The 22,622-nt window shown below is 38.6% G+C and overlaps 1 protein-coding gene across 2 annotated transcripts in view; it reads right to left on the bottom strand.

Moving 5' to 3' along the window:
* Cad87A (cadherin 87A) overlaps nucleotides 1-22,622 on the bottom strand; it is a 296,199-nt gene that overhangs the window by 19,731 nt on the left and 253,846 nt on the right. Inside the window, exons 4-15 of one of the 2 annotated variants that reach the window (XM_022069888.2) lie at nucleotides 20,965-21,173; nucleotides 7,925-8,056; nucleotides 6,576-6,701; nucleotides 6,078-6,212; nucleotides 5,172-5,364; nucleotides 4,271-4,383; nucleotides 3,772-3,969; nucleotides 3,173-3,328; nucleotides 2,344-2,582; nucleotides 1,352-1,463; nucleotides 546-701; nucleotides 41-205 (exon numbers count right to left, since the gene is read on the bottom strand). In XM_022069888.2, coding sequence (XP_021925580.1) covers nucleotides 41-205; nucleotides 546-701; nucleotides 1,352-1,463; nucleotides 2,344-2,582; nucleotides 3,173-3,328; nucleotides 3,772-3,969; nucleotides 4,271-4,383; nucleotides 5,172-5,364; nucleotides 6,078-6,212; nucleotides 6,576-6,701; nucleotides 7,925-8,056; nucleotides 20,965-21,173 — 1,934 coding nt within the window. Of the gene's footprint in view, nucleotides 1-40; nucleotides 206-545; nucleotides 702-1,351; nucleotides 1,464-2,343; nucleotides 2,583-3,172; nucleotides 3,329-3,771; nucleotides 3,970-4,270; nucleotides 4,384-5,171; nucleotides 5,365-6,077; nucleotides 6,213-6,575; nucleotides 6,702-7,362; nucleotides 7,459-7,924; nucleotides 8,057-20,964; nucleotides 21,174-22,622 lie in introns of those variants that run through there. The other variant, XM_022069890.2, reaches the window with a different exon arrangement.

The raw sequence follows: 22,622 nt of genomic DNA, 5'->3' as shown, positions 1-22,622 counted from the left end.
CTACATTTTTATCTACACTAAATATTTTCAAACAACTGACCTGGACAGTTAAGACTATGACATCATTAGAGACATTTGTCATGTCAAGACCACGATGATCCGACACTGTGATTTCTCCAGACAGTGGATTTATTGAAAATAAATTGTTGACATTTCCTTCGATAATTGAGTAGGTAACGTGTGAAGTTTTATCTGCATCGCGTGCCTGGAAGAAACACAGAACAATACCCAGGTTAATTTTTCCTACTTGCGAAAGGCATGTTCCTTCGGACATAAATTACAGCACCATATGGAACAAAATAATATGAACAGAAAACAATAAATATTCAGGTAGACCCTCTTCTGTTAAACGCTTGTTTCAGACATCATCTTCTTTCCATTTCAATTTCCATTAACATTTTCTTTTATTAGAGGTAATATTACATTAGATTTCAATCTGCATTTCTTGTGTCAGAAAGATTTACTTATTAAGACGAGTTTACAATTAATCCATGTTCCACTTTTGACAGGTTCCACTGTTTACACATTTTCCACAGCAATCATACCTGGACCTGAAGAGGAGGTTCAAATTTAGTGGCACCCTCGTCAATTGTAATTTGATAGTTCTGATTGGTGAACTGTGGGGTGTTATCATTGCTGTCTAATACAGATATCATGAGGGAAGCAACTGTGCTATGTCCGTTCCCATCATCATCTATCGCCTGCAAGCACAAAAAAAAAAAAAAAAAAAAAAAAAATCAGAAAGATGCACACAAGTTTGTAACATCAATACATATTTCATATCCCAAATTAGTAAAACACATTCACATACATTATCTAAAGGAAAGCTATCTGAGGAATTCAGTGAATTAACCAATGGGCCATCATAGCTTATGACTACTTTTATGTACATTACCTTACACAGATAGTTAGAAGGGAATCCAATCAGAGTGCCTTAGAGAAGACATTTCAATGTGTTGCTACAGAGCGCTGCATAAAGACTTTGAATTAAATATTGCTGATTTAGATAAATATGTGGTTATAGAAATAACGCAGCAGATGCGGGGGGGGGGGGGGGGGGGGCGCTTGAAAAAGATAAAATATAATACTCTTGAAATAAAAAAATTATAAACCTTTAGGAAGTAAAATGCAGTGAAACCAAAATTTAAGGTTAACCTATGGAACAAGCGTATTGTACATTAAACTGAGAAAAACCTACAATTGGGTTTATATCAAAATGAAACAGAAAATGGTTCCTTAGGTTACAGTAACACTTGAAAAATGTAGGCTCTGCATGGTATAACTGTATTACAACAAATTAAGTACTACAACATAGCTGGTAGTTCCTGCTCTATATAAGAATGACACTAACCTTGTACGTGAGGTAATAGTGTTGTTTGGTTTCAAAGTCAAGGCAGCTCCCAGAGCCTGGAGTTGAACACTCAGCAACAGTTATTACACCTGTCTTATTGTTCACAGAAAACCTGCAAATAATGTAACATTATTATTTTGGATCTTAGAGAAATGGGCTGTAACAGTTCAGAATAAGGTTCTTGGTTCCATACCAAGATTGTAAATGTGCACTCCTTGGAGCACAACATTTCAAATGTGTTCTTCATGCCACATTATATGTCACTGTTGACTAACATAATCCAAGGTACCTGCCATATCTCGGGCTTCCCAAGTCTGATACAGGGCATAAAGGGACCATTAGAACAATGAGTTCTAAAATTGATAAATGCAGCTGAGCAGATGAGAACAATTATGGTTCATCTGACTTGCATTCAGGATGTATCAAATCCCTGACTAGAGATGGGAATTATGACTCAGATTCCTCCAGGTCTTCAAGGTCTTTAACAATTGGTCCAGAGAGATACTGGGATAACACCAAACAAACAGGCAACAACCTCTTTCTCTCACATCATTTCAAAATTGAATTGTTCAAACCAACTGTAACTCAAAGATTTCCGTCTTCTGGGTTGTTGCGCTGTGTAGTCTGGTCGATGTTAACTAACGTTTCAGAGGTCATACTGCCTCCTTCATCAGGGCGATGAATATTCGCCCTGAATATTTGAATATATGAATGATATTCATCGCCCTGATGATGGAGGCAGTATGACCTCTGAAACGTTGGTAAACATCGACCAGACTACACAGTGCAACAACCCAGAAGACGGAAATCTTCATACTCACTGCTGTGTAAACCTCAAATCTTACAACTGTAACTCCTTTATGGCTATATAACTTCAACAGTTGATAGACGCATAAAATAACGAAATATACAATAGTAATAAATACCAAACTTCTAAACGTTATTTAAAACATAATGGAAACATTAATAAGAAAAACAGAAATGACACTAACTTATCTGCGTCAGTTCCAGAAAGTTGGTAGACAATGCCGTTCTCGCCAAACTGACCACTGTCCCTGTCTGTGGCCATAATTGTTGTCACCAGAGTTCCAGGTGATGCCATTTCTGAAACAGAAGCTGTGTACTGCTGTTGCTGAAATACGGGGACATTGTCGTTAGCATCTGCTATGCTAACAATTACCGTGGCTGTAGAAGACAGACGGGGATTCGTGTTCTTCTCCTCTGCAATGACCTGCACATGAATATCACAACACATTACATAATGACTTCAGTTCCCCTCATGCACTTGCTGAATAATACAAGTTACCAAGTGTTGAAAATCCCTTCTTCCATGAGAGACCACACTGTCCTCGGAAATAAAAAAATATGGCATTAAGCAAGCCCATATTTATGTGCTATTTGCATATAATGAAAATTATGAACGAACCAGGTGAACATCTGTCCATCTGTTCACATGTTTTACCTCCATAACTACTTAACACCATTAAGACATAAAAAGTTATTTGAATGAAGAAGAAGGGAATTCTTTTATGACCGTATGATAAGATGCAAAACAGTAGATATTTGTTTGTAATAAACTTTAATATAAGTAAGTGCCTTATTATTTCTAGTGGAAACACTTTAAATGCTGGGTAATGCCATGTCAAATCTAACAGATAAATTCACTAGTCATAACCTATATAATTTGAAATAAAGGATTTTGGATTTCTACTGCACCCCAAATATCTAAGCACAATCATTTTTTGGCTACTGTCAAACTTAAACAAATGTGAAGCACAGATTTAAGTGTCTTCACCATTTCCATTGCATAAGTGTACTCACAAGTATTATGAATTTCCTCTGATTTGGATTTTCATAATCCAGCGAACCATTGGCCACACGTATACTGACTGAGGTAGATCCTGTCGCACTGGTTGGCTCCACTTCAAACGCTCCTGTCACATCATCAAGCCGCAATGTGAATTCCGAGTTGGTTCCCTATGACAAATGTAGAACTTAACAAGAAATTCTTATATCTACGCACATCCTTTTAATTGTATGGTTAATCTGCATTTACCAATGTTTCAATATTCTAGTGTTTATGATACGACAAGTGAATAAATGATAAACTTGAAATATGTGGGCCATCTTATTTACTGGATCTGTTTCAATGATACACACGCAGTCACGTGCATGCACGCGCACACACACACACACAAATACATAAATATATACACATATCAATTCAGATTATTTGTATGAATGTACAAATAAATAATAGACAAGCTTCGGTGTAAATTAAATATGCAAATTACCCTTCTGATATAATGTGAAAGGAATGTGACTTTGTCTTACTTCAGCGTGGTCCTCTGACAGACAAACACAGATCCTCTAAATGTGGGCTGGTGGTATAAACGTAGAACTACGTATTCTCAACTTACAATGTCGGGATCACGAACCACCATATCGAGGTGAGGCAATGGTGTGCCATCTGGAACATTTTCAGGAATCACAATGCTATACTCGCGATTATTGAAGGTTGGCGCTTCATCATTGACGTCCTTGATCGTGACAGTTCCTTTCTTTGTTGTAACGGTAAGAGGGTCGTTGCCAGGTACTCCATCAACAACTTCATGTGCCTTCAACAAAAAGATTAACTAGTAAGTAAAGGTACGTAATTAAATAAAATATTTCATCTATAACTACGACTGATTCAGTATGCCCTTACAGGCCATAACACAAAGTCAGTACTGAAAAAAACATTCCTACGTTTATCCTAGAAAACAAATAAAAAAATTTGACACAGTATCAACTTCTGCCATCTTTTGACTGCATTTTATACTGTAAAGATTTTGATTTTCAGCAGAAAGCACCAAGTCAGATTAAAACTGATTTTGAAAGTGTTAACATAACAAACAGGACAGTACATATAATACTTACCCTAACAGTAATATTTATGACTCCTGTTGAATCATCTAAGGCTTCTTTATCGAGTGGTTTGGCTGTCCTGAGTTCTCCCGTTTTGGGATCAAGTAAAAAATAGTCCATATAATCTGTAAAAGAAAACAAAGTTTACATGTATTAACAAAATGAATGATAATGAAAGTGGCAATTTAGAATCCATCAATCTATTTACCATCTTACTAAGCAACGTTAAACTTGATTGGGTACTTGTGGGTTACCGGGACACAAAACGGGGGAGTCAAATACCTGGAGTTGAATTGGCACGGAAAACTGTGCAAGCATATCAGTATACCTGTATACTCAGTTGTTGTTATCTCTTAGTTCATTCAGTTATTTATTTCTGTTTGGTACATGTTAAAAATTTGGGATTTACCTAACACTGAGGAAGATTCTGTCTCTTAACTGCAAGATGAAGGAATACTACCGAAAGCGAGGTACTGGCAAATAATGCGTACAAATGATAACCGAGATATTTTTAAAACAATTCGAAAATCTATAAGCGAATTTTGGCCTCCGGAGACAGACAGTAACAACAATTAATATCGCATGCATATCAAAATAAAATATAATAATTTGTCATTTATTGAAATAAAATATAATAACTTTCAAGTATATATTATTTATTCACACACATTAACCTAACCTAACCTATTTTTAAAACTATGTGTCCCGATAACCCACAAGTACCCTTGATTTTATTAATACAAGTATTTAAAAATTGAAATTAGATAAAAAAATTGTATACAACCCCCTATCCCCAGCATCAATTCCCATCAAAATAGTTGGTATGAAATGTACGGATGAAGAACATAGATCAATGTCATTTAATGCACTGCGTGCAAAGAACAAAGTGTACACATAATTACAGATCACTCACTTTCAACAAGTTCATACACAATCTTCCTGGGATGTTCCTTGTCGCCATCATGAGCTTTAATGGTCATTACTGGAGTACCAATGTCAGCATCTTCCCTGACAACGCCCGTCAGCGAACCCTCAAACACCGGCGGGGAATTCTGAACATCCTGAACCTTGATCTGAACCCCAGTGCTACTGTTATGTTCGCCATCCTGCAACCATAACCGATGATGAAGGGATCGTAGATGGCAACCTCACTTTATCAACTGTTGAAGTTATTTAGATTTCAAAGACACAAAAGGATAATTACACTCAGGGAACTTGAGAAAAAACATGTAATATTCAGTCATGATAGCTGACAACCTGGCAAAGACTCAAACCAGGTACTTCATAATACAGTGTTAACCATTACACCAACCTGTCTAAAAAGTTAATATTAGCATCTATCTAAGAAAATAGGTTGTAAAGTTGTATTTTTATTTATTTATTTAATTATGCTGTCAGTAGTTCATACAGTGTGGCATCAAATTATTAATGAATTGGAAAGGATACAAAAAGAATAGCTGGTCACTGGGCCAAGATTTGAGACTAGGCCCTCCTGAACATGAAGCAAGAGTGCCAAATACTAGTCTGTAACATTCTGTATGAAGATGTGAACTAGACTAAACAGACTCTAGTAACGATAAAATTTTAGGTTCCGCAATAGAGTTTTTATTGATTCACTAAATTACTATCAATCCTTCGAGGATTGTTTTGTTGTTAATATTATGGGTGTCGCTGTTAACATCTGAAAAGAAAAATAAAGGGGGGTTGAACAAATATTTATTTGGTGAGTGGCTTGAGGTGTGGCTTTGTATATTCTTAATATCACTTAAGATAATACTAATAAAATATTTCTGCTATGCATATTAATATAAATACTAACAGTGGCACTGAGCAGCAGTTGGTAGAAAGGTTTGACTGAATAGTCCAGTGGCTGCTGCAGAATCAAGGCCCCCAAAAATTTATACTCATTGGAACTAAGTTTCTTGACCTTAAATTTACTGCAAGCATCTGGAAACTGAAACATAACAACACAGCACATAAACATTTTACTATCATGTCTGGTGGTATAGACTATGAAAGAAATGACAAGAGTATTTCATACAAATTTAATAAGACAAAACAGATCTCTGCCCCCAGATAATACATAGGAAAGGAGGTGCTGCCCATTGGATACTATCCTTCATCTCTGCGCCCAATCAAGTGAATCAACTCTCACGCAATTCCCACTGTCAGATCATTTATAAGGGCTTCCTTAACCTCCTCGCAGAGATTTGCCTTGAAGACGGCAACTGCAAAGTTTGCTAAAATGCTGTATGATCTTCAATAATCAATGCAGCTTATTCATAAAACCCAAGGTAATTAACACCCATTCTCTGACCTGTGGGCGATCTATACAGGTGACCTCCAAGATATCTCCTATGATGTCTGGGTCGACAACTTTGATTCCCTGAAAAACAGTGGTGCCAACATGTGTATCTTCAGGAACTTCAATCTCATATGGAACCTACAAAACAAAAATTAGCATAATTAAATTGTGACTTAAAACAAAATTGTAACAAATACACTTTCATGGATACCGCGGTGACTCATCCTGTATTTGGAGGGGACAAAAGGTAATACAGAAATACTCCTGCTATTCTTTGAGAAAAATCTTGGAATGAATAAACCATTGGCGGAAATGTTGTATGAATAACCAGGATTGGAACAAGTCAAAGTAAGGGCCGCCCCAGGCCATGAGAAAGTTAGCCTCCCCTGCCATTTTAGTGAAACGTGCGACACAGTCTAGGGAATCCAGCAGATACTTAGGGAGAAACGCCGAAAGAAACTGCACTTTCAATGATTCCTGTTCTTCGTGTATCTTACAGCATTAACTCCGCTGACTCCACGGTGGGAAAAGTGAGGTTAGTTCATAAGCAGCAGATATGACACAAGCATTATCACTTTCCACTGCAAGCACTAATCAACTCGAGAGCGTATAACCAGGTTTTAATTTTTTTGACAGTTTCCAGAAACAACTGTTGGACCATTTTAATTTTAGTTTAAATCAGAGAATTTTAACCACAACTTTTGAGCTTATCTCAAATACTTATGAAATAATTGAGCAAAAGTATATTCGCTTATTACACAAACATGAAAATTAAGGTGTAGAAATGGATTTAACTCACTGTCATCAACATTCACTTCAGTATTAATTAATTAATCGAATAAAATTGAAAATCATAACAAAAAATGGCGCCATGTGCAGCATAATTCAATTTTCGTCCACCAGTTAGTGAAAGCTTACTTTTTCCACCACGCGATGGCTCTGCCAGCTTTATTTTATAGAAAAGGGAATGCCAATTCTGCCGTTTCATTTACACCGTCGTATACCATGTTTACACGTCCGTGACTGCCAATTAATGGTAACGAGAGGCACAAAAGAGCGGCAGAAATTAATTTTAATTTAAAAAAACAATGAAACGGTGAAACATGCTGCCTCAGGCTACCGCTTGTGTCGACTGTGCTGTCGCAACGGTCATGCCAATAGTTTTAAGTTATTATGATTCTAAATTTCCAGTAGAGTCCACGACTGTAATCTTGAGACTTGCGGGGTGAGGAAGTGGGATGAAGGAGGAAAGGTAGCGTCTGCCTTTAACGCTACGGACTTACTGCATTCCTTGCAAGTCTCAATATTACAGTCGTGGACTGTACACTCAAATATTTTGAATTAAAGATAAAAATACTCACGTCTTTAAATACTGGAGCATTATCATTTTCATCCAGAATGATTGCAGTGACAGGAATTTGCACTAGGTTGTTTGAAAGGCCTTCGCCCACTTCATCTTCTAAGGTTACAACGAACTTCAGCGTGTCATTAACCTGGAAGTAACATAAGTAAATAATTACATTAATTAAAGACTGTAGCAGTAAACAATTAGAAAAGAGCTCGTTTGTACAGAAACTCTTTGGACAGGCAATAAATAATAGCAGGCCCCGCCAGCTGTTAAGAAATTCAATTCGAGAAGATCCTTTATTGTCTTCACAAGTGACAGTCAATTCAATTCACTTAATTTGAAATTAACCTTTCCTCTACACCGTGTTTTCTGACAATATGAAACTGTGGTAAATACATTTTAAAATGAGCTTCGTTGCTTATCTAGTAACGCCGTATTGACATAAAGAGACTGCAATGAACTTAACAGTTCTGGGCCTTCCTTGAAACATTTACGTGATGGAGTCTGCATTATAACAACAGGTTATTTTAACATACTGTGCGGTTTTTCATTTCCATACTTTAAAAACCCACTACTCTCTACCTGCAAAATTCTATATCTCCAAGATTAAGACAAAGAATGTTATGAAATAAACAAAAGATTTCAGTCTTGTCGAAAAGAAGTGACGAAAGATTCACATACTAACAGGAAAGAATAAAATGGAAGGTTCTGGGAACAGACTGGCCTCGGACACTCCTAGAACACAAGGAGAAAGGGTCTCGGACTAGTGTCATCTCCCAAGTCGGCGATAAAAACGAGATAACACGAACAGTGGCGGACGATGGAATTCACAATTTATTCTGCAAACAAACACGGGATTAAAATGCCTTAGCAAATAGAAGGATAAAAGTTAAACTTTTCGTCTTACAGAACATAACAGAGTATTCTATAATTGATACAAATGCTTTATTTTAAAAATGAATAATAACAAATTCTAATAACTTCAATTTCAAGTGAAAGAAGTTGGAAACTGTCCATTGATTCAATGAATAAAACATTATTAATGTTATTTCTCCTCCATTAAAAATGTGTTCCATTGTAGATGATAAACGCCACTTTAGAGGCGAAAATTTTTAAGATAATATTACAAATTATTTTAGGAAGACATGTTGTAATAGTATGAACTGGTAAGAATCGATTCTGTAGAGGACCCAATCGAGATATTTGTGGTCACGTAATGGGCCTTCTGATCCCATAACAATACTAGATTTATTGAAGAATTGAAGATACCGAGTAGGTTATTACAGGAAGCCCCTCCTATATCCCAACGAAGGCGAATGGTTAAATGGTGAGAAATTGAATTATTCATTTAACAGAATGTGTTGCTATGCGACTTTACCATTCCTTTCGTTAGCCATATACACCAGCAACCTCACAGGCTAACCAACCACTGGACTTTGTCGGAATATAATAGGGATACTGATCGATATGATATTTCATATCGATATCGGAGGTGGTTATATCAACATCGAATCGTCATATCAGATTAGAAAAATGTAATTGCCCAAGCACCTAGAATCTTAAATACCATATTTTGTCACTGTTTATATTAAAAATTGAAGGTCCACAAATTTACATTCCAGTGTAACGTTCCACTACTAATTAAAATGTTTTCTTCCGTTACTGGTGATACGATTAGGTGATATTTCACGACCGGGTTCAGGTTCAAATTTTTAGTGTAGCGAGTGATATATCGATACGCTAAATTAATATCGATATAAAATATCTTTGTGCGATATCATATTGATTTACAGATATTAAATGACGTCCCTACAATATACATACAATTTCTGATATCCCACTGATTGAAACATGATATGGCTTGCTGGCGAATTGCTGTAACCACCTTAACAAAAGCAATTTTCATATCGTCCAGAGTATAAAAATCTGCTGCTAATTATCAATACATTTCACACAAAATAAAACGAACTGTCCCCCCCTGCTACGAATATAATGATGGAAAACTGTCAGTTTCTTCTGTATTTATTTATGTTTTAGTCGACAAATCCAAGCGCTGGCTGCTGTTTATAAAGAACAACACGAACGCTTCCTTAGAAAACCAAGTATCAAGTTCTGGAATACTGAAGCATACCCTGGAGGGATGAAGGTAGAATGACCAGCATTGTAGTTCAGCTTCGCCATCACCTGCGACTAACTGCGACTCAAGAAAATGGCTGATTTAAAGCAGAAAATTGGCATACGACAAACAGGTTTATTGCTTTGACTGTGACATCCCGTTTTGAGATCGCGAGCACTTTTATGTGGGAAAATTCGGCAAGTGTAGTAGCAGTTCACAAAGCATCGTCAAATAAAATAAGAAACATGCAAGAATACAGTTTCTATCTATTGTGACACATAAGAAATCCCTTTCTTAAGGTTACATAGTACTAGTACAACTAGCTATGGTCTGGGCTGGCGGCAAGGGACCTGTATTGACAAGTGCTCCACGGTTCGCAGAGCAAATATTAGTCAACGTGACAGCAAGCGCAGGTCTGATTCTCACGAACATGCTGACACAGCTCTGGCTGCTGGCAAGTGTTTGATATGCCGAGTCCATACATCACTGTTACGAGCAAGGCAAACAGCGTGATATAAGGTCTTCTAAAACACACCGCCAGCACCAAAGATAACAAGATATTCTGGTAAGAACTCAAATTTTCTTCTCTTTAAATCTATCGTTCCAGAACTGTGGTTCGTGAACCTACTACGTTTGTACACAGCGAAAGAAACTGTCTCTTCCCTGTTCATTACGTCCCTCTGTCCGCTATGCCGTATAGGTCACTAGTTAGTCGTCGGCCCCTTTCAGATCCCTCCTTAGGAGGTGGCCCTTTTCAGAGCCTGCTATATAAATCCCCCTTCCAGTCGTCTTCCCTTTTGCTTTGCCCTTTACATCTTCTCCAATTTCCATTAGTCGTCCTCCACTAATATATATATATATATATATATATATATATATCTCCCCATCTTGACTCATCCTAAAGATGGACGCCATACGTCCTCCTGGAACACTGCACGGCGCCACAACGCAGAAGACAACAGACTTTTTCACCTACGTGAAAATCTCGTACCAACCCAGGAACTGCGAAGGTGAAGTGACGTAAGGTTTATGACAAAGAAACTGCTGGAATATGGAGATGGCACGACGAAAACACGTCAATTTCTTTAAGACTGGGGTGGGCAGAAGCGCCCGGACGTTTTCATACCTAATACCATGTCATCGAATATAAAACAAGGTTTGCGCAGATCTGATGGAGGAGGAATAGTCAGCCTTCCGAAACGTCCAGTATATTTATGCAGACAATAAACAATGCCTAAAATAAATCCGCCCATAAAATTGTACATTTGATAAATTAAAAACTGTTTTTTTTTCGGATTCAAAATATAAACATAATTTGGATTCCTTTGAGGAGAGACAACACAATACGCCTACTTGCACAGAACAGCACACCAACAAAAACGCAGATACTTGCCCTCAATGGGATATGAACCCACAGTCCTACTAACCGAGGGATCCCAGAAGCGTCTCAAAACGCAGTCACTAGGACTGGCATTAGGCCCATCACTGTAATATAGTTTCGCACTCTTCAGACAGCGATAAATCGCACAGAGTACTTACAAATGCAAGTGCCTACTTGATAGCACTTCGCTGATTTGAAGTCAGCCCTACATAGAATATGAACTATGCCTAGTTATAGGCCGTTCACCAATGAAGGTAGACTACCAATTTGTCACCTCGAAATAATAATAATAAGTGTATTACCATAATCTCTAAAAATATTAAAATTAAGATATTTCATTTACTTATATCCGGACGTCTGTGACAATTTCCCACAAAGCAAACACTGAAAAAAGTGTATAATCTTAAACAGCATATTCTCAAAAAGGTTGGTTTTGATCTCTTTACCTCCAAGTACGCATTTAATAATTTTTACTTTCACTCGTCACGAACCCAAACCGAAAAACAAAATTGAAAATAAATGACTTGAGAATTTCGGCTCGCAAAATCAACACGCGTGTGGCGAATGAATGAGCGATCGATTCAGCATTACTGAACCACCCATTAGTCTGTACACTGAACTGAGAGGAAGTTCAGATATCTGATGGTACCTACGCACGCTTTGTGTATCTTCGTGTGTTGCTGGGTCGTCCCTGAAGTTCCAAGAAACGCAACAATACCAATCAAGTAGAAAGCCGATGTTCACCGTACGGTCCAGTTCACAAGTGCCAGAGCGCCGCCAAGCTTCTCCTCTGTTCAACCCATGTCAAAATGCAAGAGTAACATTTTTGTACAGAACGGGTATAAACGTGTTCAACACATCTGCTGCGACATAAGACATAAAGAAGTTCTCAATGAGCTGACATTTGTAACAACGGACGAGTCATCTTATCAACGCCATGAAGAAAACCAACCTCCAATAGCATCTGCTGGGAATGGATCCCCACGCATTCTACATTACAGTGACCGACGGAAGGCGGGTGGTGTGCAGACAGACAGAGAGAGATAAATACAAATTTCGACATTGTCCTCCCTAACAATTCTTTGCACACTTTCAGTGTCCACATCGCACGTCTGTTTCACGTTTGAAGTAACAGAATACTTTATACACCAACTACCCGAGCGAGCGTAAAGAAAGTGACTGAAGCTGATTGGCTTATGAGGGCACGTGCGCAGAAGTGTTCAAAACTCAGCCGATCGGGTCGCTTTATTGACGGTGCCCATTAAATAGGAGGATAAAAGGGTCGTAGAACAGGTACGAGGAGAAAAAAGTCCTTCCGGAAAATCGAATACTGTTCTCACAACCATCTCTGCTAATACGAAGAAGGTACTGTTAAAAAAGGGAAGAAATAGACGTAATAATGTTGGCGACACTGTTATGCGCATTTAATAGTCTCGTAACGAGAAAGCATCAGGTTCCCTTAGTAATTTGTCCGTATCTCAAAAGACCATGCTATCTCTCAGGAGGTTGGTTAATCACCAACTGCTCACAGTCCATGTGGTTTCGTGGCGGTAAACGGTTCTCTTCCCTTGTCTGTATAGTTTCACCTTAGCTTAAAATTCACTCATACATCTGCGGGGTGGACAAAGAACTCGTTAGAAGCTCAGATCCACAGAGGCAGTCTCATCTCATCGAACAATAAAAATAACCCGTGCGTAAACACAAGGTTAGCGAATTATTGTTCGCTGTAGTGTTGTTGTGGTTTCAGTGTCCTGTAGATTGTTCTAATCATGGGGGAATTTCGCAAAACGTTTGCTACTCTTGGGCATTATGATGTGAACGACGTTTTTAGCCACGCAGTCTAATTAACTCTTTACCTTCTCCTGTCGTTTAGGCTATGACTCTTTCTTTACGTAGACAGGAATACGACGTTTTTACGCCACTGAATCGGATGCGAGAAACAGGAATCGCAAACCTTAATAAACACGAGGAAAACTATAAACGTCCTGACTTGTTATCTAGAAAAAAAAAAGAGAGTTGTCGGTAATTTTACGGCACGCCATAAAACACAGCGATCTTCTGAGTAAGATCAACAAAGGAGAAGCAATCCTGAAATGGCCTCCACCCTCTCCTGTGATCTATGCAGACTTTCTTGTGCGTAAAACGTATTTCTGAAAGATATAATCTTTGCTTAATGGCACATAGAAAACAGTTTAATAATGTTTATACGATCTGAATTGTGTGAGATCTGCCATAAAACTACTAGTTATAGAGAAACAATGGGATAACATGACAAATTATCATCCACGGCAAAGTTATTGTGTTTCAAAGCCGTGTTACGGAGAAAAAAGGACCTTGTATGTGAGGTCTGCGATACTGTTCACAGGCTGAGAGATAGCGAGGCTGTTTTACTCGAATGTCTGCCACTACCACACACACACACTACCTCCTTTATTTGCTAACATAAATACATGTCGTCAATACTTTAAAGCTCCATTAAAGGCTTACTTATTAATACCCTAATTTAGGTACTCACCCTTTCACTTTTAGCTCAATTTTCCTGAAAACCTTTTTCAAAAACTTGTTTGTAAAATACCTCAGGCCATTTAAAAATTTGTGGGGTTTGAGGTTTTCGCGGTGGTGAGTACCTACGTGTCTGTCTTCTGGGTTGTAGCGCCGTGTAGTCTGGTAGAAGTTTACCAACGTTTCAGAGGTCCTTGCTACTTCCATCATCAGGGCAATGACGATGGACGACTGCCCTGATCATGGTAGCAGCAAGGACCTCTGAAACGTCGGTAAACTTCTACCAGATTATACGGCGCTACAACCCAGAAGACAGACATCTTCATTTAAAACTTTGTTTCTACATTGCAACACATTTAACTTCTTGTAAGTTACTTTCGATAAATTTTCACTGTTTTCTGTGTAGAAGGAATTTTAAACCATAGATCTATAAAAAATGAAAATTATATTAGAAGAAGAAGGAGAACTTTTGGAACATATGACGTTGAATTTGTATACTTTTCCGACTAAAGTTCAAAAACTTGGTGTTTCTTTCTTTCGACCCATAAACTTTTATAGCTAATGCTATATTTCGCTGCTTACATTTTTACAAAAATGAAGGCTGTTATCGCAAATAATCACTTAATCTTTCACTTTTAATTTTTTTTCAGCATTCTTTATGACGAGAAGTTCTGACTGACGAAATATTTTACATTTATGAAAACGTCAAAGGCGTTATCATATCAGCTGACAATTTGGAGTTTGTCTTTGAAGTCTGACATCACGCTTGAAACAATGACAGCATATCAAAAAGAAGAGAATCGGCTGTCATGTTTCCTAACAGAAGTTTGTTTCGATCCACAACTTGTTTGAAAAGTAGATGTACACTAATATCCCAAAGGTGAATTCCAGTACTCTGTCCAGAAAGTGAAGTAAAGCCTTCCCTGTATTAATTAGGCAACAGACCACGAAAAGGTATGGCGAAGTAGTGGTAAGACATTCATAACATCGAAAGTAGTTGGAAGGGAGTGCTTAAATTCACAATGCGGCCGCTGTACATCGCGGTAGAAGATCCTTAGGCACCAACAGGATAGAAGACTGGGTGGACATAAGGGTCTGTCTGCACGCGGTGGCGAACATAAGAATCCCCACAGCAACACGGAGTTTCCCACATCAATTTCTAAGCTTTATTAAAATTTCTAAAGAAGTCTGGAAACACTTCACTTAAGAGGTACGTCAAAGATAAAAGTGTAACAATATATATTATTCTATCACAATAATCCTGTAATTGGAAGATTACAGCTTGGAATCCCGACGGTGTGAGGGTACATCCTGAGGTTTTATGTGTTTTTTTCCTCGGCCAAACCAGGCGAATGTCGAGATATAACACTTAAATAGAACACGATCTCATCCCTTCCTAGATTTAATGAATTCTTCTCGGGCTACCAGCCGTATCATGTGGTTGAATGGAGAAAACACCAACGTTCCGAGAACCATCTTCGTCCTCATCCTCAGGGTACTCAAGTAAAGAAAAGGTGTTTTATCCATTAAACCACCTTACACGGCTGGTAGCCCGAGAAGGATTCATTGTACTTAGTCGCCGTGAAACGTTCAGCAGTATCTAAATAACCAAACTAAGTATTTCTCAACCTCTTCACCTGATGACAAAAGCAGAGCCAGTTTCTGAAACGTTTATTTTAACTTTAAAAAATGGTAAGATACAAAACGTCTAAAACATGTTTGAATTTAATAATATATGAAATAAATATTGTATTTCACGCGCCATATTTTGCCTGGTCTTGGACCAAATCTTCGACGGATAATTAGGAGAATCTCAATGTCTCTCCACCAATATCCTCGTATTGTGGGCAGCTTAATGTCCAGTTTATTGCTGCGTGACATGGCAGGACCAGTGGTTGAGTCAAGACATTTATTACAGATTGTGGATTGGTTGATTAATAGTATATTTCACAAAAGAGACAGGGAAAATGTGTTAAAAATTACTGAAGGTTCAATCTCAAAACACAAATACTACAAAACCATTTTAATGTACGGTATTCTAAAGTTTGCTAACAGCGCTATTGAAGGTAGCGTTAAAATGCCCTCTGCAAGTACGAGCCCTTTGACAATAGTACATAAGTACACTTGTCCAACGGGATTCTGGGAAACTTTTTTTTTTTTTTTTTTTCCAACAACGACTAGTGTTCGATAATGAGCTAGAAAATTTTACACATGCGCGCGGAAGCCGCGAGTGGCCTCGAATCGGCTAAGTAGCAGCATGAAGAGTCTTTCCGTAAAGTCCACTTAAACTTTCACAACAAACTTCATCCTCTCCAGCATCATCCAGTATTCCTGAATTTTACCGCAGTTAATTAAATTTCCAGTGTATATCATTATTAGTGCAATGACCGTTGAAAAGTCAAGTCTCTTCATCGCTATATAAAACATCAGCCCTGAATACGGAGGTGCAGCGCGTTCACTGATAAAGTTAAACGCAACTTCACTTCCCGGTTCCCGGCTTGAACTGCGTGATTCAACGTCAAGCGCTGCAAAGTTTATTAGTAACTACTTTTTTGGGGTTGTTAAATCACATTTTGCGGAAGAGAATTTTTGTTATGGGCCCCCATTTTTATTCGCATCAAACCAGCTTTAGAATAAAAGAGTTTGGAATACACTGATATAGACATATAGAACATGCAAGTTACCTTCCTTGTCTGGCAGGGCCAAGAACACGCGAGCAGACTTTCTACTGACTGTTAAGAAAACATCAGTACAGTACACCGTTATTATTAACGATGTCCCTCTACTTTCTGACTGTGAATTACTTTGTTAAACCTACTTAAGCTGGTGTCAGCCATTGCTGACGTGTGTCACCTCACGCAGTACAAAGAGCAACTTGCCGACGGATCGGAGCGGAGTATAAATGTTTTTTACAAGACTCGTACCGAAACATTTTTCCGATCCACAACTCCTCCCCGATAGTCCCTTATTTGGCTACCAAGATAACCTGCCTGTGTAGTACATGGCCACTTTTATGCAGTCGTAACATTTACCCAAAATTTCGTATAAAGTTTTCGGACTGAAAGTAGTTTGCATTTTATATTCAGATGAAAGCAAAATGGAAAGCATTCTGTATTAATTTATACAACAGCTCTTTATTGCTTCTTTGTGCAGTGATGAGCAAATCTATTGCACGACGTTCAATTTAACTTGAGCTACAGTACAAACGAAATACACCGTTTGGCACTATTGAACTCATCTGCTCTGAATCGACGTGTAAGTGTTAGTAGGGAAATAAAAAACTAACTTTTCTGACTTATCGTCCTCGCGTGTTCAGTAAACTGAACACAGTTTATAATTAACAAGGATTTAATTAAAGTACGTCTATATTTAAACCTATATTAATGTAGCTTGAACTGACAAGGCAAACATTATACAGATACCTTCCTAGAAAATTTCACAATAAAATGTTTCTAGCTGTGTGCTCGATGATCGGTGTTCGATTTCTGCCTCGAGCATTTTGATTTTTTCAGCCACCAATTCAGCAAAAGTTGGCTACCTCCTGTGTGAATTACATTAATGTAGCTCAGGATAGGGGTGGGTGAGGCTTTTGTGAACACAGTAAACTTTCGGTTTAAAGAAATAAGCAGGTATATTTTTGACTAGCTGAGCATAATATTAACATTTTCCCCCATGGAGTTAACTAGTCAAATATTAGGTTCTGGGGGTTGGTTGCGTCTGGTATCTGAGTCATGTGACTGAATACTACCTGGGCGAGCAGGATCTGAGTCCTTCGGGGAGTAATCACATGCAGATGAGCCACGGGATCCGCCCAGCCTCCAATCATGTGGCTCCTTCCGGAGCGCTTGATCAAAAGACGGCGCTTGTACGTGGACTTTGATATCCACGCTATATATCCACTATTCTTGTGCAGAGTTTAGACACGGGGAAAAATTTAACTGTTCACCTTTGTACAAATTGTTTATAATTTCTACCAGACAGCTGGTAACGGTCAGAAAACTTACATTTTTTGACGACTCATTCTTAACAGCACAGCTACGTAAAGTAGGGTGTGGAGAAAGCTAATGGCATTAAGTGACAGTGAGATTTAAAGGATTAGAATGTAAGTAACCAGTCATAGCGTATTTTAATATAGTATCACAGAATTTGCTTAGAAGGGTGGACGAAAATCTAGAAGCATCAAAATACCTGTTACCCTTCTGTTACCTTACGTCCAGTAGATCCTGGTAGTGTTAAGAATCATTATATTAAATTATTGACCAATTATATATTACTAATATATCATATTATATTATTATTATTTACATTTTTAATTTCTTACTAGAATCAGATAGCAAATAACAGAAAAGGTAATACAGCTCCCCTCTTTAGCGACTGTCAAACGTGTAACGTCCTGAATATAATCTAGAGCTAAAACATGTGATTTTTCTGTAGTACAAAGTTGGTATTTTCATAATACAACTATTTTCTCTCTATGTTCTTAAACTTTCGGATTAGGCCATACGAACTGTTCAAATTCGGAATTAACTCTGAAATTAAGGACACGTTTGAACATTTGTAAGACTTGGATTTATGTCACAGATTTTATAAACGCATCCCTTAAGTTTAACCACCACCTTACATTATTTATTGATCTATAACATCACGACGACTATTTTCGGTAGTGTAGACACGTCTCCGAAACGTCGATATTTTTATTTCGCATCGATGCGACTAAACGGTCGACTTCATTGCGACTGATTTTTATGTGGTTTTTTGAAGAAGAAAAAATGTTCTCGCCCCTTCTCCGCACATCTTCGTACGCTGTCTTCCGATATTCTTCTGAGCTGACTTCTGCGACATCTCTTTCAGACAAAACCACGTTTGGAAGATTCATACTATCCAGAAACAAACTCAAGTTTTAATTGAGCTGTCATAAGAGAACACTTTTTGATTATATATTAAGAAGATAATTTCAAATTATTTGCCTCTCTGTCTCTCTTCTCCTTCAGACAACAAACAAATTAAATTCTACTTAATCCCACATTCAGACTTCCTTCGTCTTCTCATTGAAGTGTTATTGTTCAGCGTCGATCACAGCCGAGCGTGTGCCTTACAGTCACGTGTTTCTGATTATCAGCTCTTTCCGCCTGCTGATGGGAACATAATGACACGAGCCATAGAGCAAAGAACCACTTTTCACTTTTATATCACTCAAGAACTTTCAGGAAGGCGAACTCTAATTTCGGACAGACTTACCGAATGCAATTGAATAATTCGAAGACTGTCTTAGTCACTAGCGAGTAATGGCTGCCTCAGTCTGACACTGACTGAACTAGTAACTAGCTTACGAAGTGACTGACAAACTGATTACTCGAGGGTCGGTTTACGTGGGGCCTACACAAAAGGGAGCTCATGATAATTGTATCTATTAGGAAAATAAGTGGGATTTCACAAGTCATATCAGTTACAACGTTAGGCACTTCCTTATAGGGGACACAATGCGATAAGCAGATAAACAAAACCAAAGGAAAGAAGAAAACAGGGAGGCATAAAAAGGAAGCCAGAGAAGGAAAGAAAGCGAAAAATAAGAAAAGTGAGTGAGAGAGAGAGAGGAGAAACGAAGGAATAAATACTCAAGAAAAAAGAAAATAATCCTGCTTTAAGTTATTAAAATTCTGAACCACTCACAAAACAATTGTTTTATTAGAAAAAGAAGAAACATATTAGAGAGACATCTTGAAAAACGTTATCTCTTTTACAAACTTGAAATTAAACTAATTCCATCTGAGTACTCTATACCAGTGGTATTCAACCTGGGGTACGCGTATCCCCGGGGGTACGCGAATACATCTTAGAAGGTAAGTGAAATTTAAAAAAAAATATATTATTTTATGATAAACACTGAATAATCAGTAATGTAATTTATTTAATTTATTTTAGATGTAGATTATATACTATGTATAACTTGAATTATAAATCAACAACTTTGGGGGTACAAAGTTGAAGAGAAATTATATCTGGGGGTACGCGAACAAAATAGGTTGAATACCACTGCTCTAGACTGTCTCCCGCCCCTTGCTAACATCTGCCCTCTGAGGACACCCGGCACGCCGACAAACACTAAAGCAACCCCCAAGAAAGACAGAGAAGTAGAGGCTAACGGCCGTCAGTGGTTAAGAAAAAGAGTTGTCTCCAAAGGGCACAAGTGCATCCTCATTACGCAAAACATAATTTGCTGTTTGCTTGCGTTGACACGTGTTTGGGTTCACTCGAGATGGGACGCCTCAACCAGTTCAGGCTAGTCCTGAACGACAGCGGTTCGATTCCTGGCATGGCTACGTCGCTTCGCTCTGCTGCTCACGCAACTTCCTATAGAAATGGTACAGGAATCTTCCTTCGGGAGTAAAGCGACCGGAATGTGAAGCTAAAACCACTCACCTCCATCCACTCCCCACACGCTTTCATGCCATAGCGTTTTGTTAGCACCGGGGACAAATGTACTATCGCCTTTACTTCGGTTGCATCTATTATTTTTTTTATTATTATTATTATTAGTGTTCTGTCTGACGACAGGTCCATATGAACAGGATCCTTCCATCCTTTTCTCGGACTGGGACCTGTTCATATACGTTCTTGGCAGATGATCCAGAAGTGGTTTGCCATTGCCTTCTTCTGTGTGTGAATGGAGTAATTGTTGAGATGCCACGGAGGAAAACTCCGTGTTGCCTAGACCACGGCCTTGCCCAACACAAGTTATAAATTCGGGCACCGCCGGGAATCGAACCCGAGACCCCAGGATTACAAGGCCAGCGTTCTGACCGCTAGACCACCGTGGCGCGGTTGCATCTACAGAGTCCTAAATGTTCTTAGCAATGGCGCTAGTTCGCCGGTACCATAAGGCAGCTTTTAGAAGTATTTGTAAAAAGGAAACTGTTGAACAACGTAGTACGTAGCACAGCTATTTTCACTGCTGTTCTCAGATGAAAGGAATAAAGATAAAAGAAAATCATTCCCTGTTTCATTTTCACTAGTATCGGACAGTTAAGGCCCTGCTTTAATACAAAAGACTCACCTCTCTGTCTAAAGGGCTGATGACTCGAACTTCACCCGTGTCCTTATCCACACCGAGTCGGTCCGTACCCACAATGCCGTAGTGTACTGGAGATCCTTCCGGGTCAGTTGCGTGCACTGTGAACAAGACCTTCCCCACTGGAGTGCTCTCACTGATGGCCAAATTGTTGATGTCATCCAGTAGCTGTGGCGGACGGTTGGCATTCACTCCTGAAACGTAAACAAAAGCCGAGTTTCAACGTATAAACAATGTCTGTGGAGTGGACAAACACTGACAAAGCACAGGGTCTGACAATTTCAAAGCCTAGTTCACAATGAGATGACAGCAAAACGCCCAAAAAAATTATCAACGCCAATTATCACAATCACTAATAACTGTTCTTGTGTCACTAATGCACTTAAACAGCACCTATGTACGATTTGATTTCCTGAATGTCTACTGTTTATTCTATACGGGAAAACCATGACGTCACTCGGATGCTGACCCATAGGGAAACCACCATTTTGTTTCTATATGAAATATGAGTACGTTCTTGCCACAAACACATAATAAAATTTCTGTTAACAGTACTTGAAGGTATAAGACTTCATTAAAGTCTGCGTTACACGATGTCACCAGACTGCATACTTCATTATTACACCAAAACCGTTCAACGTTACAACCCGAACACACGAACCGAGGCGAGTGAAGACAGCTCAGAACACGCAGCGCAGTAAAGCAAGCAATGAAGTGTTGTCGACGATCGGCGGGGGGGGGGGGGGGGGCGGCGGCGGCAAATTCCCTCCCTGGACTTGAATCATGCAATTTCATGATGACTGCCGTAAACTTTAGTTTTGGCCTCGAAATGCGTCTTCTCTGACACGAACAGGCAAGCTTATTGCAGAATACAGGGGTAGGTCACTGCGTGTTTGGTCTTTTGTTTTCTTAAGAATGATTGTCACATATTTCTTTGTCAGCTATTAAGGGCGATAGCTTAATGAACAAGCTTAAGTCATCCAAGACAGATGCAGATCAGTATTAAGTAGTAGGATGCACAGCGGACTCACATTAATGCGACTTAATTAAAAACAGAGAAAAATGAATGTAAATTTCAAAGTCTTACGTTAAGCTAAAAGAAAGGAATTTAATACTACTTTTTGTTCTCCCCCCCCCCCCCCCCCAAACGAGACTGTAAGAGTCGTATTCTTCGTTGGGTACAAACAGAGTAAAAGAAAGTACACTAACGATTCTTACTGCAAAACCAGAAGAAAGGAGAAAATCAACAGAAGAAAAATGAGTTATAAAAAGTACTGAAGCAGAAAACAGAGGATAATCGAAAGGGGGAAAGAATAAAGATGGAAGAAGAACAATCGGAAAGAATCAGTTCAAATCAACGAACACGCAGAAATAAATTGAGGTTCATTAAAGTCATATTTTAAATATACTCTCAGTCCACGAAACATCATCCCGTCATTCCACCTAGCTATGTTATACGTGAAATCAGATGGCATTTATAGTAACTGCCGAAGTTTGCCTCAAGAGACTTGGCAATATCGGATGATTCATGACAACGCATATTTTGTGGAATCTTTAAAGCAGTATTCCAAATTTGACCTAGAGCAGTGGTTTCAACCTGGGGTACGCGTACCCCCGGGGATACGCGAAGACATCTTAGGGGG

This window comes from Zootermopsis nevadensis, unplaced genomic scaffold (assembly GCF_977971745.1).
Source record: "Zootermopsis nevadensis isolate Lab colony 2312 unplaced genomic scaffold, Znev_1.0 Znev_ptg000012l, whole genome shotgun sequence".
Classification (NCBI taxonomy): domain Eukaryota; kingdom Metazoa; phylum Arthropoda; class Insecta; order Blattodea; family Termopsidae; genus Zootermopsis; species Zootermopsis nevadensis.
The sequence above is the reverse complement of the archived record's forward strand: the minus strand, read 5'-3'. Positions and strand labels throughout refer to the sequence as shown.